General features: G+C 41.9%; 1 protein-coding gene across 1 annotated transcript; it reads right to left on the bottom strand.

Moving 5' to 3' along the window:
* Positions 1-11435: 11435 nt before the first annotated feature.
* pdp1 (pyruvate dehydrogenase phosphatase catalytic subunit 1) lies at positions 11436-21059 on the bottom strand. Its single transcript, XM_064339925.1, has 2 exons — positions 20903-21059; positions 11436-17157 (listed from the first exon to the last, which is right to left on the bottom strand). Exon 2 carries the CDS (start codon positions 17108-17110, stop codon positions 15503-15505), a length of 1608 nt encoding a protein of 535 aa, XP_064195995.1. The 5' UTR covers positions 17111-17157; positions 20903-21059; the 3' UTR covers positions 11436-15502.
* Positions 21060-21782: the final 723 nt, after the last annotated feature.

Raw genomic sequence — 21782 nt, 5'->3', positions numbered from 1 at the left:
ATGAACTTGCCTAATGTATCTGTATGTACATCAATTTTACATCCAAAGCTGCACATTTGGCTTCAGGAATCGCTACAAAAATATTATTTCAACGGTGCATTTCTGTTAGACCACTAACACAACTCCCTGTAAGGTAATGTTCATTTATGCACTAAGCAGACTAGTCATCAGCCTTGATGGCTTTCAATCCTTTGATTGCAGTTTTTTTTTTTTACTGCATTAAGCTTCTTTCTATTCCAGCCTTGCCCCATATAAATTATAAAATGGAATACTAATTTGAAGTGGATTAATATTCATTCATTTTTCTTTCACTGAGGGGATTACTGCTAACAGTATATTATAAGCAGTGAGGTCCTGACTGCTGGGTGCATTGGCTGAAAGGAAATGACTTCAGTCCAGACATTGGATCACCATAAACCTCTGGCCTGCTTGGGTCCAAATCTTCTTTGGTAATTTCGGGGAAAATGGCAATGATCCTTTATTTCTCCGGCTTAGATCAAAGCTTGTGCAGATTGTGATCTTTACTGGCAATGCTATAAAATTTCAAATATATCTGTTTTCAATAAAAAAAGATGCCTATCGGAAGGAATAGGCTACTCATGCTGCCAAAGTGGTGAAACAAGTGACAAGGCATCTGAGCAGTCTAATACATTACATAATTCAAAACAATGCTTTGAAAGAAACATTGAAAGTGGTATTCTATGGAGCATCTGGGTATCCTGAAAGTTTCCTGAAAGAAGAAGAAGAGGAAACATTATCCCCAGTTCCTTGACCGCGAAAACAGACCATCACCAGACGGCTTGGTTGAGAAACTCCAGCTCTCAGTGTAAGGATGAGCTGTAGATGGGAATCACTCTGCTGTTTAACTTCACTCTGTACAGATAAACCAATGTCACGCTGTATCATGATGTCACTGTTTATGTACAGCGCAGAGATTTGTAGGAGCCATTAAGACAGGCTTTTTCAAGCCCTCTCAAGTGGACAGGGTGGTGGAGGCTGGCCATGAGGAGAAAGGGTGGGTCGGGCAGTTCTGCCGAGGGTGTCATTTCAGGTGTGCCAGTGCAAGCATGTCGTATGGGTTGACCGTTGACCGGTGCGTGAAATACTCAGAGGTTTTCAAAACATCATTTTCAATTTCCTACATTATGGTTAGGGTAAAAAAAATGGGTAAATATAACGAAAACCCAAATGCCTGTCTCTTTTTTTCGCCTAGCTGCTCCAGAGAAAATTAAAAACGACCCACTGAAATGTCCTTTTAAAAGAGCTTGATGAAAGCACCAAAGTCTTTTGTCTTTTCTTTGTCACAAATGAGCTGAATAGCAATTGTCAAAGAGAAAAAAACTGGCATGTCAACAATCAATCGACGCACAGAACGTTTAGCTTTTGTAAGCTGGCGAGGCATTTTAGAGCACAGTATTACAGGCAGTGCTTTTAACAATCAGCGGGGAGGTTCAGTGTAAAGGTTGGATTCAGCACTGGAAGCCACAGTAAATGTTTCTTTTCACCTATGAATGCACTGAACAGCTGCAATCCTGCAAAACGGTCTCTCGCCGGGTCCTTGTAGACGGCAATTCAGTTTCACATGGCCTTGAGAGGCAGGCCTGAAAATGTGAAGGCGACGGAGGAACATTTTATGAATTCAAAAGAATGAAGCATAACAGGCCAGCTGACCATTCAAAGGCAGAAGGGATGTCCCTGTGAATAACATGTGCAAGCAGAGAACACTGCTGTCCTATCAGCTCGCTCGGTCTTCTGGGGCACATTTGACTACACGTTTCCCGATGAGTACACGTTTTACTCCACAGATGTCTCTGCTAACCTTGAAGGGGGGAAAAACACTGAAGCACAGCTCTACATGTAGCAACGTGACTGAGACTTCAGATGCCATTTATTAAGAATCAGACAATACCACTAAGTTCTACCAAACTTAGATAGGGATTCTGGGAAATCAGCATCATTTCCATCTGAATAGCAATATGGCTGAAACCAGATCACATGCCATATAATTATAATGTGTTTAATCTGCTTTTATCTCACTGAGATGCTACCAATGCCCTCATCGTTTGATCCACATTTGTATAGTATTTATTCATGTTGTTAAGATGTAAAGGCCAGCTTGACACTTGAGTGTAAGCTACCTAGTGTTTCAGCTCCATAAATATAGGCCAGCTTGATACTTGATGCTAAGCTACCTAGCGTGTCAGCTTCGTAACGACCAGCCTGATACTTAATGCTAATCGACCTAATGTGTCAGTTCTGTAATGGCCAGGCTATGCTACCTATCCAGCCCAGACATCCACATTTAACTTAATAAACTCCATGATTATACTTGACTATCTAACAGGATATAAGACTATAGGAATGGCTAACCATAAAACTGACTAAAGAAGTTTTAAGTTTTAAGACTGAGAGTATGTCTGAAGCCCGCACATACACAGGGAGGTTGTTCCCTAGGACAGGAGCTCTATTAGAGAATGCTCTACCACCCATTGTAATTATATTATATGGAATATTGCCAAAAACAGCAATGTGAGTGCATTTGGGACATAACTCCAATCAGATTGAACACTGAGTACAGGTGTTATCTTGATGGCAAAGAGAAACATCCAAAAAACATCGCCCCTGTTTGTTGCACAATGTATCAAAATAGCACAAAATGTATATTTGTACAACCGATTTTTGCTGCATCATTTATATTATCTGTGCTGAACTATTTTACCATTTATTTCCTGAATTCTATGTATAGCTTTATCATCAAATACCACAACAATCTATGTGGAATGTGGATTCCCAGGTAGACCCTTCATCAGCAGTGAAAATACTGCAGGCCTTGACAAAATCACTCCATGGTCCCCATTAACATTTTTAGAAAGTGTATATATTTTGTTCCATAATTTATTCTCTATTTAACTAATAGAAATGACATATTATGATTCAGATTCATTATTTTTTAAATTGTAAACAGTAATTTTACGGAAATTACGTCTATTCATAGATCTTTAAACACCTGACTCACAACAGGCTGTTAATATTAACCTACGGCTGTGACATTATTACAAATGATGAAAGTGCTGTTTTGTTGCTGAGGTTTCCATGGAGACAAGAGTCTGCAGTAAAGCCTAAGGAGGGTTTCAGTTATAGGCTACACAGATAAGGAAAGTTGAAACAGGAGTTTAAAAGTCTGGTTCTTCAGTCAAGAGGGAGGACAGGAAATGGAGACAAGGAACGCAAGACTAAACTACTGCACAGTGTTTTGCTCAGGAAAGTATCCTTTTCTACACTGCATGCTGGGAGAGTTTATCTGATGATAATAGAACATCGTAGCTGACACCATAAAAGGAAGTCTGGCTAATGGGAAACAAAGGAAAATATGGAAGACATATGGAAGGGACCCTGCTAAAGTACTGTGTTTCAGTGTAGTGAGATGACACCCAGTCTGGTACTGAATCCAAAGGGCCAAGGCTGAGCTTCATTTTTGAAGCTCACTTCCTGGGGGGGTTGTATCTAACGCACTTAGTCCACAACCTGGAACCATTGTACAACATGGCAGCACAAAAACAGTACCTCTACAGCTTCAAAATGCTTTTGCAAGTCTCTGTCCATATTTTGTCCATATTTCGTCCCAGTCACTTTTTTTACAGTCTATGATTGAATATGATTGAAAGCTGACCATGTCAGGTTGACTGTGGCTGGAAGCCCAGCAGGGTGGCACCTAATTGGTCAAAACATTCCCCTGGGAGTGATGGTTTCAGATTATTTCCCACCCTATTACACAATCACAGTATTTCGGATCTTTGGGGTATATCACTGTACCAAGGACCTGTGTTTTTCCTGGCCACACAACCTGCCAGCCAATCTCAAAACATCTGATGATTCAGAATATCTTCAGTATGTGCTAACAGCCAATGCTTCATATCTATCCCCTCAGCATCTGTGATATGTAAAAGAAGAAAAACACTGCTGCTTGAAGGCTTGGAATGCCTCTCAAGCACTTGGAATACATAAATACCATGGAGCATGTCTCAAGAATGATTATGTAACTGTGTCCTATACCTATTTCCATACAGCATTTGAAAAGTAAAATAAAGCATGTTCGAAATAATTGTATACACAACTATTGTAAAGTACACTACTTAATACTCTAAGCCCACAATTTATGTTCTGTGAAATAACAGTCATTTAAAAAGTTAAATATGTACAAGACTGTTTTGTTTTAGACATGGGCCGTATATTGTGTAGTGCTTAGAAGATGTATGTGGGTGCTGCTGGGTGGCATAGCCTGTTACACCTCTGTTACAGTGCATAGGTGGGACCCGCAGTCAGTTGCCAGTACCAGCTGGGGCCAGCAATACTGCAGGGCAGCGGAAAATTGACTGTTGGGTTGCCCAGGGAGAGTGGGTTTCAGTTGATTGGGATGACAGTACCTCACCACACACCACTGACCCCTGCTGGTTGGTCAGGCACCTGCAAGTTTGCCTGTTAAGCTGCACATGAAGCGTCTTCCTCTGCCTCATGCTTGTGTGATTCTGACCTGTGGACGGTGGTGTCATAGCAAGTGATGATTGGAACCCTGTGGTTCAGAGGAGGATGCACAATTTCTTGCACTCTCCCCGAACAATGCTGGAGATTGTAGCAATGACCTCTGAGATATACAGTATCTTCAGAATGTATTCATCCAGTATAACAGAACTTTTTGTCCTGTTACGCATTACAATTTTAATGCATTGAAATATTTTTCCCTTCAACATGATCATTTCACACACTGAATACTAAATTTGACTGATGACCAAAAACACATGGCCTCACTAGAAGAAGTGCGGTAATGTTACAGTCACGATTCAGTTCTAGTCACTGTAAGAAGAACCAGTGCTTCAGCTTGATACAACAGGGAGCCCTTTTCAAAAGATTAAAAAAAAATCTAATAGTCAGTCATTTATTCCCGTCCATTTACAATGGCAGTAACACTCCATGCTCTGTACACACAATGTGCACACGTTCCAATTATACAGTTACACATGCTGACAGCACAGACAACATTTCAGGACTTATCTCATTCAAGATAACTAGATTGTCCAAAATCCAGGATTTTAGGTGGTTGACAAAAGTTCTTATTCTTCAAAGTACACACCTGGTTGTTATAATTGCGACATAAATGTAAAACATCTTCTGGTCTTTGATGAGACAAAGGAGATGGAAGCTAAATCTGCATTGGATCTGGTCTCCTTATAAATGAAGTTTTGGTATTTTGTTTACACCGCTGCTCTCTTGCTCCTGGTATCCAGGCAACAGAGTTCCAAAACACTTGGTCCATACAGACGATCTGTGGGGGTGAAAGTGCAAACAGGAGAACATCTGTAAATTGGCAGTGCGTCCCGGCCTTTGAATTGCAGACAGAATGGTATAACCTTGGCTTTAGAAAAAATTCTGAAAGGATACGAAGGGCACAGAGTGCCAGAAAGCTTCACTGGCCATTTTTAGCCTTTTTGACTGGCAACTTGGTCTGACTTTTTCCCTCACAGACAGTTTTGCCACTACTGGTTGCTGAACTTCATTCCTCATACCAAATAAATCCCTTGAAAGTGAAAAAAGAATGGATGTGTCTAAAGTCTAAATAGTTTGTCAGAAGAGATTTTAGCCTTGATACATTAAGGAGAAACCATTCATTTGCTTCAAAATGCAAGCATACCTTATTTCTTAACACAGTTTGCCAAGCCCACCGAAATTAACTTACCAAAATTTATTTGTCATTCAGGTAAGTTTTTAATTGACAAATATGCGGCCCTTCAAGACCTTGCCTGTTCTTTTCGGTCATGCCACTACCCATTTGTTCATATCTGTATCTACTTGCTTGTACGTTACATCACAACATATTGTTGGTGGACCAAAATTACATATCCAGCTCAAAATATTCTGAGGCTACCCCTTTGTAGTTTGAGTTCATTTTCATCTTGGTGCCATTATGGTACAGAAACATTTTACACATGTAGCTCTACATTACTCCAACCTCACAACTATTTGAAGGAAATAGTCAAACAAACTAGCTGTGTTACTGTCTCATAACTATGGGAGCCTCTGCTCTCATAATAGTGGCAGAACAGAAATGTACACCAGGTTTGTGTCTCATATTTTCATCAAAAAACATTCCAACAAATTATGGTTGAAGTTTGAAACAGCAGAGAAATTTCAGGAAGTGTCTCAGAGACCATTAAAAAGGATGACATTCCATGGCACATCACCATTATTTCCACTCCTGAGAGGAAGTCACAAAAGCTACTGTGTGTGATTTAGTCACCATCGATATTTCACATTCTCAGCCCAAAAGCTAGAAACAACCTGACCAATCAACATTGCCATGGTAATACTGTGAACTAAAATCCTACATCAATACTCAAATAATTTTTCTTGGTTGAAAGTAGTATTGTACAACGTCAGCTCCTTAAAACCAAGGTGACTGGCTTGGTGGTATTTGCTAGAACCGTCATAGCTACTCCATAAACTAAAATGCTTACATAGTAGCCAATCCTCAATTTTCTATGCTCCATAGTTCTGTTGATAAATGTGGCATTCAACAACTGCCATGTACTGTGGCAATCAGGTCTGAAGGTTAGGTTAGAAAGCAATGCATCTTAATTACCACACTAATATATTATCTGCATTACGATCCCCATTAATAAACTTGTGCCAATCCCATGGGAGGCGGCTCATGTCTTTTCGTGGCCTTGCCAGGAGGCAGTCTTGCCCTTTTGCCATCTGACTGACACAGAGAGGGAGTGGGAGCCGGGGGTTATCCCTGAGGAAGGATGACCTCAACTCAACCTCCCACGCATTTCATGCTTTTATCAGGCCAATATGAAGAATGGTCCGGCTGCTTTTGAGTATGTTTTCTTCAGTGGGGTCAAATGAAGCACAGATTCAGATGCAACAGCAGACTGCCAGGGTGTAACAACTTCAAGGGCCACTGAACGCTCCATCTGGTGTTTTGATGGCCAATCTGATTATAATCTGTTATTTTTGCTCTCTGACTCAAATTTCATTGCAGACAGATGTTGCAGGACACTTTCTGTGGGCCAAAGCAATAGTGGTTTCGCTTAAACGGTGGTGTCTTCTACAGATTAGAGGCAGTGTCTCACAGTGTGTACAAAAACTGTTCAAATTGCAGCCGCAAGTGTACAAATGAACACAGTTCCATATGAACAACATGGTTTCCCTCAGGGGTTGATAGCAGAGGTGCTGGACCTTCGCTGAATTCATGAGCAACCATCAGAGAAAAATCAATAAAACCAAATCAAACTCAGGTCTCCATGGAAAGGGAAAACAGGCACGGTGGTGCTATTTAACATAATTGGCATCATGCAGTCATGTTTTCAGCAGGCCAGGTGTAGGCTGTACCACTAAGTATTTTCCAGGGGTAAATCCTGAACAACCTACTCAAACCATTGTGGAAAACTTAAAATGGGACAAAATAAATGTCAGTCTTTAAAAAAATAAAAAAATCTCATTTTGCTAGCTTAACATTTGCCGATCATATAAACACATTCAACTGGTGTTTCTTAAGAAAATTATATTACAGGCAAAGACTTCAACTCTGGCATCGCCCACATACACATACCATCAAACACATACACAAAGTGAGAATAAATTCCATGGAAGCACTGTCAATGCTTAAAGGCTGCTGTAATGTTTACAGGAAAAAAGAACTGATCTGGGAAATGGGACTTCTCAAAGCTACTGCTGTAATGTCATAACTGGAACAACTAAACTCCCGGCCTACGTTCACAGAGCTGTGTCTGAATCACACAGTAGATCACTCGTCTGTGATTTAATTCCAGCAAAAATTCCACTGAAATATTCCATCAGGTTATGCTGGAGGTGTGAAGTGTATGGAAGTTCCATTTTTGGAAGTGTCTCAATGTTCATTACGGCAGCTTACATGATATTGGATATCATCAGCGTTTCTCCACCAGCGAAAAGAATAATACTGTTCTGTGGCTTAGACCTGTAGGTGCTTTTTGTGCTTTTAGAAAATAACCAAGGGGAAATGAGACAGAGCCAACTTTGTCCAGCTGCAGCAGACTGGTAATAGTCAGCTATAGACACAGCTAAGCCTCAAAACAACAATGTCTTTGGCCACAGAGTCGAGTCTGCAGTCATGGCAAGTGTTTATTCTTATTTAGTCTCTCTGGAGACATTGGGCATGCCATGAACTCAAACATTACATTACATTACATTTATTTGGCAGACCCTTTTATCCAAAGCGGCACACAATAAGTGCATACCGAAGGTCATTAGAACAACTACAAAACACAGGTTCGATAAGGTACAACACTCATTCATGCAACATTATTATTCATAACCATGAACACAGTAGCTCTCGAGTCACACAGTACGCATAGGCCAGGTCAGAAATTTATGGAAATAGGAGGCATGACAATAATCTACAACATCAGGATAAAGATACAAGTGCAATATAAGTGCTGGATGGAGGTACAAGTGTAACATGAAAGAGCTACAGGAACAAATTAGAAGAATACAAATAAGAGCGATTCTAGATTGGGGATGCCCTGCAGAGTAGTGATAGGTAGTCCAGGTACAGTCTGAAGAGATGCGTCTTCAGACCACGGTGAGAGATGGGCAATGACAGTGGTTCGTAGATGAACAGGGAGTTTGTTCCACCACTGGGGAGCTTGGGTGAAGAAGCTTTGTGGTTGGGACGAGCGAGACCCATTCACCTGGATGACAAGGAGTGCAAGTCACCCTGCTGCAGCAGAGCGGAGTCGTCGAGCTGGCATGTAGGATTGAATCATGTCCTGTAGGTAGGCGAGGGCTAAACCGTCGGCTGCAGTCTACTCCACCGGTAGCCTGTGGAGTGATTGTCAAGATGTTCTACTCCTCTGGATGGTTAATTTCCTGATAATTAAAATTAAAAATAGGGCCCCTTCTTCCAACTCCTCGTGTACTTGGTTGTTTGGGATATTCTTCTGTGTCAGACAGGGACTTGAGAGGGTTCAGCAGGAGTGGTGAGTGGAGAACGGCCCATTTGAGGGGAAATGAGAAGGTAATGTTCGAGGCTGACCCCAGAACAGCCGGTATGTTCAGGCAAAATAGATAAAAGATAAATAGATTAAAACAATTAGGAACAGCTTCTCTTTAAAAATAAAACATTCATAACATATGCGTAATTTAAGAAACACACAGATACACCATGTACAGTGCTGCTTGTACCATCTGTTCAAATAACAGTGATTTGTTTTAGATAAAGAGGTAGTAGTTTACAATATTTAACAGGTGGATTCACTGAGAAAAACTGTAGTTTCTAAGTTGAGACACACTTCTTAGTAGTATCTTCATTCATGATCTTTGAAAGGAAATTATTATATATGTTGTCTAGTATCTTTTTCGCAACAGAAAAAAACATTGACATCAATATATATTCACATGTTTAATACAACATGTTTAAAACAACATTATGTATACATTTATACATAAAGCATTCCCTTTATATCCCAAAAGAACTGCAGAAAAATAAAGGCAAATACTTATTAAGTCATTCTTTTAGCTGTGTGAAACTGTACAGCTGCATGAAAAAATATTGTAACATCTTTACAGGAATATAGTTCCATTGAAAATGTATTGATATACTGTACAGAAGAGCCATACAAATGCATGACTTCACTTTCAGGATTGCGAGGTTTAGCACATTCTGGTAACACTGACTCCTCACCCAGTAAGATGAAATCTGTCAATGAAAAGCTTCCCTTATATGCCATAGGTGATATTTTTTGGTGCATTTGAAAACCTAAACAGGGTATACTTGAGGTCAGGATTGACAATCCTACATTAGTCTAAATTGGGATTGTGCACCCTAGACAGGGATGAATCACTAAAAAGCTCACCTACCACCACAGAGACCCCCGGCAGCGGTACTTCCGGCTTGGTCAGACGTTCCTATGAACACAATTGGCAGTGTTCGCGGGTGGGAAGCCGGTGAGGGTATGAGTCCTGATCGTTGCATTAGCGACTCCTACTGGTTGGCCGGGGGGGGAGGTAGTCTACACCGTCCCCAGACCGACAGAGGATAGCGCATCGACCAGGACCATGATACACACAGGGAATTGGTATAACGACTAAATTGGGGAGAAAAATGGCAACAAAAAAAAGCTTATAGAAAACCCAAGGAAGTAGGCCCTTAATTCCATATGGGTTGAAATGGCATGGATTAAGATCATTTAAGGCCTTTTTGAATATTATGTTCTTTTATGTGGCTTATTAAAATTCTGTTCATTGTTGCTGAAGACAGGGGTGAAGGTAAACTGTATTAGAGAACATTATGCCTCACTTCTTCAAAACCACTTATGCTGAATATCAAGTGAGCAGCCTGAGTGAATTTGGGGGATGGGACTGTGGCACCATCGTGTGGTCATAACTACAACTACAGCCAATGACAGTGAGGACCTGCAGGTCTCACAACTCACCAACTACAGTGTGTGCGCTAGACAAGTGACAAATTTACAATAGGTCACCTCATTTTTATTGGCACACCCGTGTGTTTCACACCAGTGGTGGCCATGAAATGACCAAACTGGTCAAAGGTGAAATCCCTTTCGCAGGACGAACTAAGCAATTCCACTGGCGCAAAGGTACATTGGCGCTTCACCAAAATAGGGCCCTCTGTCGTGACCCATAGTCTAATTTATCATTAATGTTAGTTACTACTCTGATTTGACACAATAATATCAAATAATAATAATAATAATGCAAAGATTTGACTATTTTTTTCAAGCTCTCAAAATATACTCATGCTAACAGCATGTCCTCATTATTATTAGTTACAAGATAATATATAATTATTGATTCACGTGGGTCAGACAGTGGTTGCTGCAAGATGACCAGGTCTGAAATTCAGAAAGGCTGGCTGGATGCAAAATATTAAGAGCTTGCTTTGTAGATCCGCTAAATTTTAAGATACCCGCATTTTTACAAATGGGTGTTTAGTGTAAATATTCTGGTGATTACACAGAAACGTGACCTACATTCCACTCATCCTTCTGGGTTCCTAGGGGTTATCCTTCTTATTCAAAAGGGATACGTTACGCAGCTCTCCAGTTCGGCCAAGTTTATTCATACTGTAACCTGCATGTTTTCTACAGCAAAAGGAAACCATACAGTCGCCCACAGGCCAACTGTACAGCATAACTTCGACTCGAATCGGTTAACACGCCCATAGTGACACAGTCCTTTCACACGTTATCTATAAATGATGAATGATGTTAAACGTTAGTATCATACTCATGCTAAAGCTATTGCTCCCCTAGCAATAACCCATGCAACAGTTAACATTAGACTTCCTGTGTACAAGGCAAAACAAGGCCACTCGTGTACAGACAGGCCTCACTAGATGTGTGGTTGCGCATGCTACAGATCACACAACACACTCGTGTTATTTGTGTTTTATTTATACAATACAAAATATCACAGATTGAAAACATATTTCAACATATACCAGTTTATTATATGTAAATACACGCTGTTAGGCCTGAATATATGAAACAAAAAGTTAAAGGTGGATAAATGACCTTCAAGTATTTTGCAAGCATTTAACATGACAAAACCCTTCACTGCAGCATAGCCTGCTTCTCATTTGTGCGTGTCCGCCCTTTCACATCTGATCAAGACACCCATGGAAGAAGCACTGAGTCAGAACCGCAGTCCTTTGCAGAATATTTTAGTTTTTTTAATGCAGCATCAGCAACATTGAACAGAGTGAATAATTTGCCAGTGCAAAATGTTTAAAATAAAGCAGCTTAAGCAGCCTGCAGGTAACTGCCGAAAAATCCAGCACTGAAAAATATTTACGTTATTAATGTATCTTTCCCCACAGCCACTTACAAGCAAGTCGGCCAAACCTCAAAGGACAGTAGACTACAACTCTGTTGTCCCTTTACATCCCAAATACCCTCCGAAATAAGTTAAGTACAATTACATTACCAGAGCCTCTCGTCCAAATGCTGCTAAAAGAATATACAATTAGCAGCAATTTAGACTGGTACCTTGACTACCTCATCTTGCAACAATCATTAAATCCAGTCAAGCACTTTGACAGCAAGGCATCTCCTGATTCATTCATTCATGTTCTTAAATCCAGTGTCGGCGGACTGCTGTTGTGTATGGGTTTAACAAACAAATGGGTCCAAATAAGGGGGCCTGACAAGTTTTTGACCAAACAATTTTCTGGATTGACCCAATACCCTTTTTCCCACAAATGGCAAATATAGCATGTCAAGTAACAAATCCTAGTTAGGGCCTTGTTCCAGACATCATACTAGAACAAATGCATGGTAGTTAGCCAGGAACACGACAGAAACACAATGATATATGACATTTTAGTTGTGTACTTCATGATGTGTACATTTTCAGTTGTGAAATACAAGCCTCCAGACTAGAGTCAAGTTAAAACAAAAGATTCAGCCAAAACACTGAAAAGGACTTTGTTACTTTAAAAGAACATTGATCTACCTTTGAACTAGGTTAAGTCTGGAGACAATGTCTTTGCCTCAAATTAACTTATATCAAGGGGTTAATTTATATTTTCACATCATACTTTTAATCGTGAATTAACCAACCCAATAGTGGAATTATTGTACTTCTATTAACAGGAATAAAGACGGTGAGAGATTTCATATTTAGAATAACATTCAAGTGCTAGTAATTTTGGGCCGATGTGCAGAATGTTCCATTGTGATCCAGTCATTCTTTATCAAATGTGCCAAATGGCCACTTCTGCTTGGGATTGAATTTTAAAAATTCTTTTCACCCCTTTAGCTCCCAAATTTTGAGTGCCAAACCAACCGACATCAGTGCTGCTATTGATTCAGGAGAGCATAGCCAAGCATCAGCTCTGCTCCGAAGCAAGTGGCGCTTTGTATCACGCTGGAGTTCGCAAAGCAGGCTCGTACATACATGAGCTGAAGGGAGCTGCTTCATACGCAGCTGAACAGGTGGATGTGCGGGTGACCAGCACAACGTGGTTTGCTGGTGCACAATGAGACACTGTCACCCTGCCCAGCTGAAACCCTCCCATCCCTGGGCAACCCTAGAGCCCAGAACACTAGGACTGCTGGCCATAGAATGCACTGGCATGGTCTGGATTTAATATCAGACCTTGGGTATCCCTAACTGACTAGAGTTTAAAAAAATTAACATAATAAATTACAGATTTGGCCAAATAAGTTAGTTAGTTCATACCCATATAAAAATGGAAAGAACATAACAAAAAATAATCTTCTGTTAGAAGTTACAGGAGAACCAATCCATGTTAACTGGCAGACCAAGATTAGATTTTGTCAGTGTAACAGACAAATGTCAGGGAGTGCTCTGTCAGGTTGACATAGAATGGTGTACATAACGTACTGTTACAGCACTGTCATTTATTAACAATCACTCGGCTTGCTTAAAAAAAAATAAAAAAAAGTATGCCACTGAAGAGGTTGTCGAGGGACAACGATCAAAATGGCCGAACTGCAATTTGTTGTTGGTGGAAATACCACTGACATAATTTAGAACGGGAACCAAACGAGCAGGGCTCAGACACCAGTGTTCCACTGGCCAATGAAACCCAACCCTGTTTTATCACTCCAGGATCAGGACACACAGTACTATTGCAACCGCCCATCCAGAAAGGCAATGGCATTTCCTAAAGGCAGTCTTGCGCACTGCTGTAAACACCAGCTTACGCTTGGCCAGGATTTTATAGTGCAATTTGTATGGAGATGTTTTACAAAGGTACACTTCAAACATGGTTGCATGGAGGCGTTTTACAATGGTAACATGGAGACAGAACAACAGCACTCCTTGCTGAAAGATTTGACAGCTTTCCAAATAAATAATTAAAACCACAAAATAGAAAATAAACTTAAAGTGAAGCATTTACTAAATGTACACCGATCAGCCACAACATTAACACCACCTACCTATTATTGTGTAGGTCCCCCTCGTGCCGCCAAAATAGTTGTGACCAGTCGAGGCATGTACTCCACCTCTGAAGGTGTCCTCTGATACACTGGGATTTCTGTATATATTTGTATCTACTGTATATTTGTATCTGATATTTTGTATCTACTGTTAATTTGTATCTGATTGTGTTACTTTGTTGTCTTTTCATGCTGCAAAGGTGCAAATTCCCACCTGGGATCAATAAAGTACACTACTACCACTACTACTACTACTCATTACATTATTGGTTTTTATTACATAAAAAATTTGAAAGGGATTACATTATAGGGTGTTATTACACTATTGGTAGTTTATTACATTATTAGTTGCTATAGGGCTATAAAAAGATAAGATATTGTTAGAGGGTGAATTATTTCCACGATTTTAAAAACTCTTGACGGGTCAGAGCTGTTTTGGCGGCATGTGGGGGACCTACACAATTGTAGGCAGGTGGTTTTAATGTTATGGCTGATCGGTGTATGTGTGCCTAACTCCGTACAGATATGCCATTAATATTACATTTTTTTACGATGACATGGTGCATCACAGTGCGTGTGCAGTTTTTCTGAGTGACGTTGCTTTCATTTCTGATACTGCACTGGTGTATAGGAAACAATCTTATCCTGTGCTAGTTGTTTAGCATAACATCCATTCTGAGAACACCTTGCAAGAGAACACCTCAAACTAAGACCTTGCAAGATCTTACACTAGGACTCAAACAATCCATACTCTTAACTTGATTTAAGCTCTGCCAGAAAGGATGGGAGTAAAACCCTGGGTCATGATCATCTGAGGTTGTGGGCTGTTTCTATGGTGCTGATGTATGAAAGGTCTCAGTTATTTTGGCAACTTAAGAGTAGTAAGACCAGCAAGCGGGTCATTTGCAAGCAGAATACGTTTTGCATGCTGTGAAAAACAAGCGAAAACTGCCCACTACATACATATCTTTGTCAAACACACAAATTATAAGTGCGATGCAGATGGAATCGCTGAATTGGCAAAAGTCAAAAGAAAGATGTAGTGTTTGCTCAGCACCTTTTATATACTGCAGAACGCAAAAACCTTTGGAGTATGAACATTTGAAAATAAATAACTCCTCCTAATAATACAGGGACAAATACCCGTACTGCAAGCCTAATCGCTCAGTTTCATTACGGTGTATTAGATAACATCTGAGCTAAACACGTGCTGAGGTATTGTCAATGTTCCTAAAATCAAAAATGCACAACTGCAGCACCCCTACTGTAGGAGTCTGGCAGAGAAGCCATGCGCTTTTCGCTATCGCTGCACTCAGCCTGTAAGTCTCAACTGTGCGCAATACCGTTGGAGACTCAACAGCGTGGTACGAGACATAGCAAATCATTTTTAGGTTTTGTAACCGTCACCAAAAAAGGTCCTTGTTTCTTTTGACCGAATGTGTCCACATGAAAAAAGGGGCAGAAGTTAATTTTTGTGCAAAAAAAAATAAGTGTGATATTTGACCGTTCCGGTTCCGTCTCGGACATCTGGCGCCTCAGGCCACCTCCCCGTCTGACGACTGCTGCTGTGCCCCGATCACGTGGGAGTTGAACTGGACGATGATGATGGTGATGTCGTCCCTGTACATGCGGGCCAGCTCCTCCGGGAGGCTCAGCATCTTGGAGAGGCGCTCGTGGTCCACCGTCCCGAACTCGTTGTTGCCCACGGCGTGCCGGATGAGGTGGGTGGCGGCGTTCTGGTCCTCGAAGGTGGACGACACCCTGGCCCGCCGCTCCATCAGCAGGCCCTGCATCTGGCCCAGGGTCACCTTGTAGCCGCCCACGGTGATGGGCTGCTGGTGGTGGACCCCCGTGAGGTACTCGCCCACGATGCGCACCACCTCCTGCCGGTGCAGCGTCTCCCACAGCCCGTCCGTGCCCATCACCAGGAAGCGGTCCTGCGGGCGGAGCCTGTGGTGAATGACCTCCGGCTCGGCGGTCAGGTAGGGCGGCGTGTGGTAGTTGGGCGGGATGAACTTGGTGTGCTCGTTCTCGTGGAGCTGGTCGGGCCCGGACTCCAGGACCCGCTTCTGCAGGTCGATGCTCCACTTGAACTTGACGTCGCCGAACGCCCGGAAGGGCATGAGCAGGCCCAGCAGCCGGTCCTGCTTCACCACGGTCTTGGCCTCGCTCTTGGGGTGCTCCGACCGGATGCGGCCGATCTCGTCCTCGTTCTGGGCGTTGTGGTCGTTGGAGAGGGTGAGGGCCGTGAAGGACCCGTCCTCCTCCTGCACCCCCAGCACGGCGCGGCCGTCCCCCGTGTTGGCGATGTGCAGGTCGTGGCCGTCCACGTGCGCCACGCAGGCCGTGGCCCCCGAGAAAGCCACCCGCAGCACCCAGTAGTTGAGGAAAGCGTTGGGGTCGCCCACCTGGGCCTCCAGGGAGATGTCGTTGTCCAGCCTCTTGAAGGCGTTGACCAGCGCCTCCTTAATGTCCGGCACCTCCCCGGGGCCGCTGAGGTCCAGCAGCTCCTGCCAGTAGGTGCGCAGGCTGTTGAAGTAGAGCCGCGAGGCCTCCTTGCTGAAGTAGTCGTTGGGGTGCTTGTGCCACTGCAGGATGGGGAGCACGGCGCGCCCGCTCTCCACCGCGCTCTCCACCTCCTGCAGCGTGTCGTGGGGCAGCAGGGAGACGGCGATGTAGTAGAAGAGCCTCTCGCTCAGCGCCTGGGCGCAGGCGCAGCCCGCGTGCCCGTCGAACACGCCCATCAGCATGCCCCGCGTCTGCAGGCAGGTGGCCACGCTGCGCCGGTCCTCGATGGGCGCGTTGGCGGGCAGCTGGTTGCTGTCGAAGCCCATCACCGAGCTGACGTTCTTCCCGTCGAACTCGGGCACTTTGAAGCTGTACTCGTTGGCTTTCAGGATGCTGTTGACCTGGGGCGGGGTTAAGTTGTAGCATCGCTCGGAGGAGGTCCTGTAGCCGCGGGCCTGCCGCCATTTTGAGCGCGAGACAGAGTCTGCAGAGCGGGCATCTTTGTGCCAACAGCTGAAAAGGGGCTGGAGAGGCGGACAGCGCTGGTGCCCATTCCGGCACTGGATGGCAAAGCTGCCGAACTTCTGGATCTCCCTGCTGCGGAAGGCCTTCAAGAGCTGGGAGGTCACAGGCATGTCAGCACCCCGTTTGCAGGTCACAATACTAAAAAAAAAAAAAAGATCTACAGAAAAAGAAAAAAATGAATTGCATTAAATTTACATGAGAAAATAACATAATAACATAAAATAATGCACAGATCTAACACACAAGTCACTACAAAACTTATAACAAGTGCCTGTATACGGTGTACAATCCAGGTCGTATTTGGACAATGGCAAAAATTTTTGAGTTGGCTCAGTGCTCCAGCACAATGGATTTGAACTGAAACATGAGGTGCAGACTGTCAGCTTTAATTTGAGGATATTTACATCCATATCTGGTGAACCATGTAGGAATTGCAGCCCTTTTTATACATAGTCCCCCCAGTTTGGGTAAACAAAAGTAATTGGGCAATTGGCAGCTCAGCTGTTTCTTGGCCAGCTGTTGCCGTGTTGTTGCAGTGTTTCCCATACAATGACTTTAGATTTGCCCGCGCCCAAAAATAATTTTTGTATTGTTTATTGGCATTACTGCTATTACAGCAAGCATACATTACATTACATTAGAGGCATTTAGCAGACACTCTTATCCAGAGCGACTTACACAACGTTTTACATAGCATTTTACATTGTATCCATTTATACAGCTGGATATATACTGAAGCAATTTCGGTTAAGTACCTTGCTCAAGGGTACAACGGCAGTGTCCTACCCGGGAATCGAACCTGCGACCTTTCGGTTACAAGCCCAGTTCCTTACCCACTGTGCTACACTCCGTCATACGTTTTTATATGCTTGCTGTTGTAGCAATACTGCTAATAAAAACAAAGGCTTTGTAAGAGCGGAACATCCAGTGCTTGGAGGTGGAGGTGTGTTCCAGTGCCAGGTTCACGGAGTGTACGCACAGTTGTGCAATGATCTAGACGTACCCGTCCTTTCTTAAATTTCACCCCTCTTTATCCACAGTAGTATACTCACTGAAGAGGTGGTGTCACTGTTGATTCAAGACATGACTACTCGTATAACGTGCAGTCGTTAATTAATTACTGTAGTGAATTTTTAAAAAAATGTTTGTGGTTGCCAGTGCAAACACCACAATCCCCTACACCCACCTGTTACCCCCCGTCCACACCACCACCCACTAACAAAAATGTTCTATGGGAAACACTGGTTGTTGCATCATCAGGTCATGCACAAGGCAGCTAACAAAGGGTCTAGAGTTGATTCTAGATGTGAAATTTACATTTGGAGTCTGTTGCTGTTATCTCTCGACATGTGAAAAAAAAAGTGTCAATGCCAGTAAAGAAGGTCATCATGGGGTGGAAAAATCTGAATAAATGTACATAGATATAGCCTAAACATTGGGTGTGTAAAAAAATATCAACTGTATGGTACATTGTTAAGAAGGGTGAGCTCATCAATATTAAAAAACCAGGTAGACCACAAAAGTCCACTGTAGTGGATGACTGTAGAATATTTTCAGTTGTGACGAAAAACTCTTTTTAACTGATGAACAGATCAAGAACAGTCTCCAGGATGAAGGCATAATAGATGTGTCGGACTAAAAAGAAAAGACTACACCAGCATAACCTCACGGGATTTCAATGCAAGATGCAAACCACTAGTAAGCCAAGAACATAACAGCTAGGTCAGAGTACATAAAAACTGTATAGTTCTGGAACAAACGCATATGGACAGATGAGATTAGTATTAACCTGCACTAAAGTGATGGAAAGAGAAGTGTGGAGAAGGAAAGGAACTGCAAAAGATCCAAAGCTCCCCTCCTCTGTGAAACATGAAGGAGGCAGCGTCATGACTGCCACAGCACATACTGGGATGGCAAGTATGCCATTTGCCAAGTTACAGCTTGCTGTACAGCACTGAGTGTTTGTCAGGGTTTCCTACAGAAATACGCACAATGGCCATAGACTCTCAGCCCCTAAGAACATTAACTTTGGTACTTTCTGACCTCATGTAAACACACAGAATTCAGATACAACTTCAGACAATAGACCCAAACTTCGGTTAGTTTGCATTTTTCCTGCCAATTTTTTCATCACAAATGCTCCCACAATCAATAATTCTAACCACTGGACATTTAGCTACATCTTCCAATAACAACATTGGATCAGAGTAGGTTGATCAAAGTAGGCAACTGCAGGATACTCAGATGTACAGGCAAAATGGACATATAAGGAAATAAGGAATCTATTCATAAAGTTTGAATTACGCACTACTTCGGAATATAGCCGGTTTGTGTGAGTTAAGATGGCCAATAGTGTTTGTTGTAACTGGATATAACTACTTAAATATACGTGTGTAATTAGGCATTTTTGTTGAAAACGTTTTGTTGAGACTGTATACACAACAGACCCTCTAATTGTATGTCGGTGGATGATCTAGAGTCCTAGATAACATTAATTTAACGCAAGGTAACTACACGCTATTCCTATTTCGCACACATATTAAGGGCTCGCTCGCTCGCACCATAACACGCTTAAATATGAAACACTTACATACATATATAAAGTATTTAATGTGAGGGTGCCAATATTACATTTGGTGTTTAATTCCAATCTTGAAGGACAGTGTGTAGCTCGCTGTCCGGCTATTTTTAAAACTGCTCGCGGCAGCTCTGACATTTGCTCTTCAGACTCGCAGTCCTCGCATGTCCCACTGCAGAACATACTTCACATTTTCAGCATAACATAGGACTACAAATATTACCAAATGATTTTTTTTTTATTACTTTTTTAGTTAGTCAATAGTTGGCCTAAGAGTAAGATACTTCTCGGGGAAAAAGAATGAGATGTGCCGCAAAACTGGCCAGTAAGAAAGTTAGTTTAACGTTATTTAGATTAACATTTAGATTAAGTCAGAAATGTAATCCAACGTCCAAACTAGTCTACGTTTAGACTACACAGTAAATTACAGTAACGTTAGCTTTCAATAAATTGCAAATATACCAGTCAGCGTTTGATTACTGTGGTATGATCACTGAATATTTTTTTAAAATATATAATTTCAACTAATCATGATTACATTATTTAAAAACCGGTATATACTTGTAAGACGCGCCTGGTCTACACTTTTAACTCCAACATGTACAAATAAACTAAATAGCTGCCAGCTAGTTGCTACCTAGCGAATTAAGCTTAAGTTTATTAACGATTGTTACTGCAGCACTATTCGTGCTAACTAGCTAGCAAAACAAGCAACAAAGCTTATCAGCAAGCTACTGTAATTAGCTCTGATTATGATAGCACATGATTATATTGTTACTTGTTGCAATCAACTAGTCTATCCATGCAAACCAACCATCGGCTTGCAAATAGTGGCGCAGGTCAGGTTATCATGCTAAAATGGCTAACTAGCCATTAGGCTATGAAGCCATGACCCACCCCAAAACCACAGTCACTGATTTCATACAAAGTTGCCATATTGTTCAGGGACATTGAGACAAACTATTTGCCCAGAAAAGTTTATATAACCCACAAACAACATGTTAGTTATAACGACCGACGGCTGTTTAAAATTAGCAAGCTATTTTAGCTACAGAAAGAGGCGCATCTCTCGCTGGAATGCTAGCCAGCTATAATATCTGCAAGCTGCATGCAGTGTAGACCCAGGCTAACGAGCACACAAGAAACATACGATGTTAGTTAGCTTGATAAGCTCTATATGGCTAACACCAATCCAAACCGCTGTCAACACCAAAATATGAAGTGTCCCTGTATCCTCGCTGAATCAGTTCACAGGTAGCGCAAACATGCATTTAGTATAAATAATACAATCATAAAATGAATTCAGATACTACGTTGACCTTACCCGCCCTGCCTTCCGTAGACAGTTAACGTTACTGTCTCCAGCTACTTCTGTGATCAAACTTGCCAGTTGCGACCCTCCCAGGCCAGCATCTCACACAGGCCCAGCCTCAAATTCTGCGTAATCTGATTGGCCAACTCAGCTGCGCTATGCAGGCCATTAACCCTTCACTTTTCGACATCTTTTTGAGACATCCATCTGCTAATTATCATGTGGCGGAAATTGAACTCAGGCAACAGAAAGAAAAATCTTGAATTGTCCCAAACAATACCACACAGAAGAGTCACCGGACCTGCTATACTTCTAAGAAAACTGTACCCGCAAGTTATCCGCTTATCTTTTATTGTGTAATGGGGTAATTGCCTAATGAAGGAAGTAAATGTGTTAAATGTCGATTTGCAGAGGTTAACCTTCCAACAACTATGCAATAGATACCACAGTCTAAAGACAACACAATGATCTAGTTGTAAGCTGCAAAACGTAATAAAAAGGACTATTCTGTTAGTTTTTGTGAAAATAATTGTCAATGAACAGGTTGTGGAAGTGTTGGCTAAGTTAACCTGTTTGTGTACTAATTACAGTATGTATAATGTTATTACTAACCAAATGAACAGGCCATTAAAAGCAATTAATGACCTGTTTATTGGTTTAAAATGATATGGTGCACTACAAAAAAGGCTAATAATTTTTGTATGCATACCACTGAAAAATGAAAAGGAAAGTTCTTGAAATAATTCTGGAGAGATCCTGTGATTTAAATTTCATCTCATCACACCACAACTCCAGTGGGAATATGATCACAGAATAATTTGATTCAAAATATTCTCCTAACCAGCAGAGTGATCTGTTTATACAGGACTAATGCCCTGGTATAACCTCACCA

This window comes from Anguilla rostrata, chromosome 1, assembly GCF_018555375.3.
Source record: "Anguilla rostrata isolate EN2019 chromosome 1, ASM1855537v3, whole genome shotgun sequence".
In the NCBI taxonomy this organism is placed as follows: Eukaryota; Metazoa; Chordata; class Actinopteri; order Anguilliformes; family Anguillidae; genus Anguilla; species Anguilla rostrata.
This window is presented reverse-complemented; position numbering and strand designations above follow the sequence as displayed.

Excerpts from the sequence above, each read along its gene's own strand:
- pdp1 (XM_064339925.1), bottom strand. The coding sequence starts at position 17,110 with ATGCCTGTGACCTCCCAGCTCTTGAAGGCCTTCCGCAGCAGGGAGATC.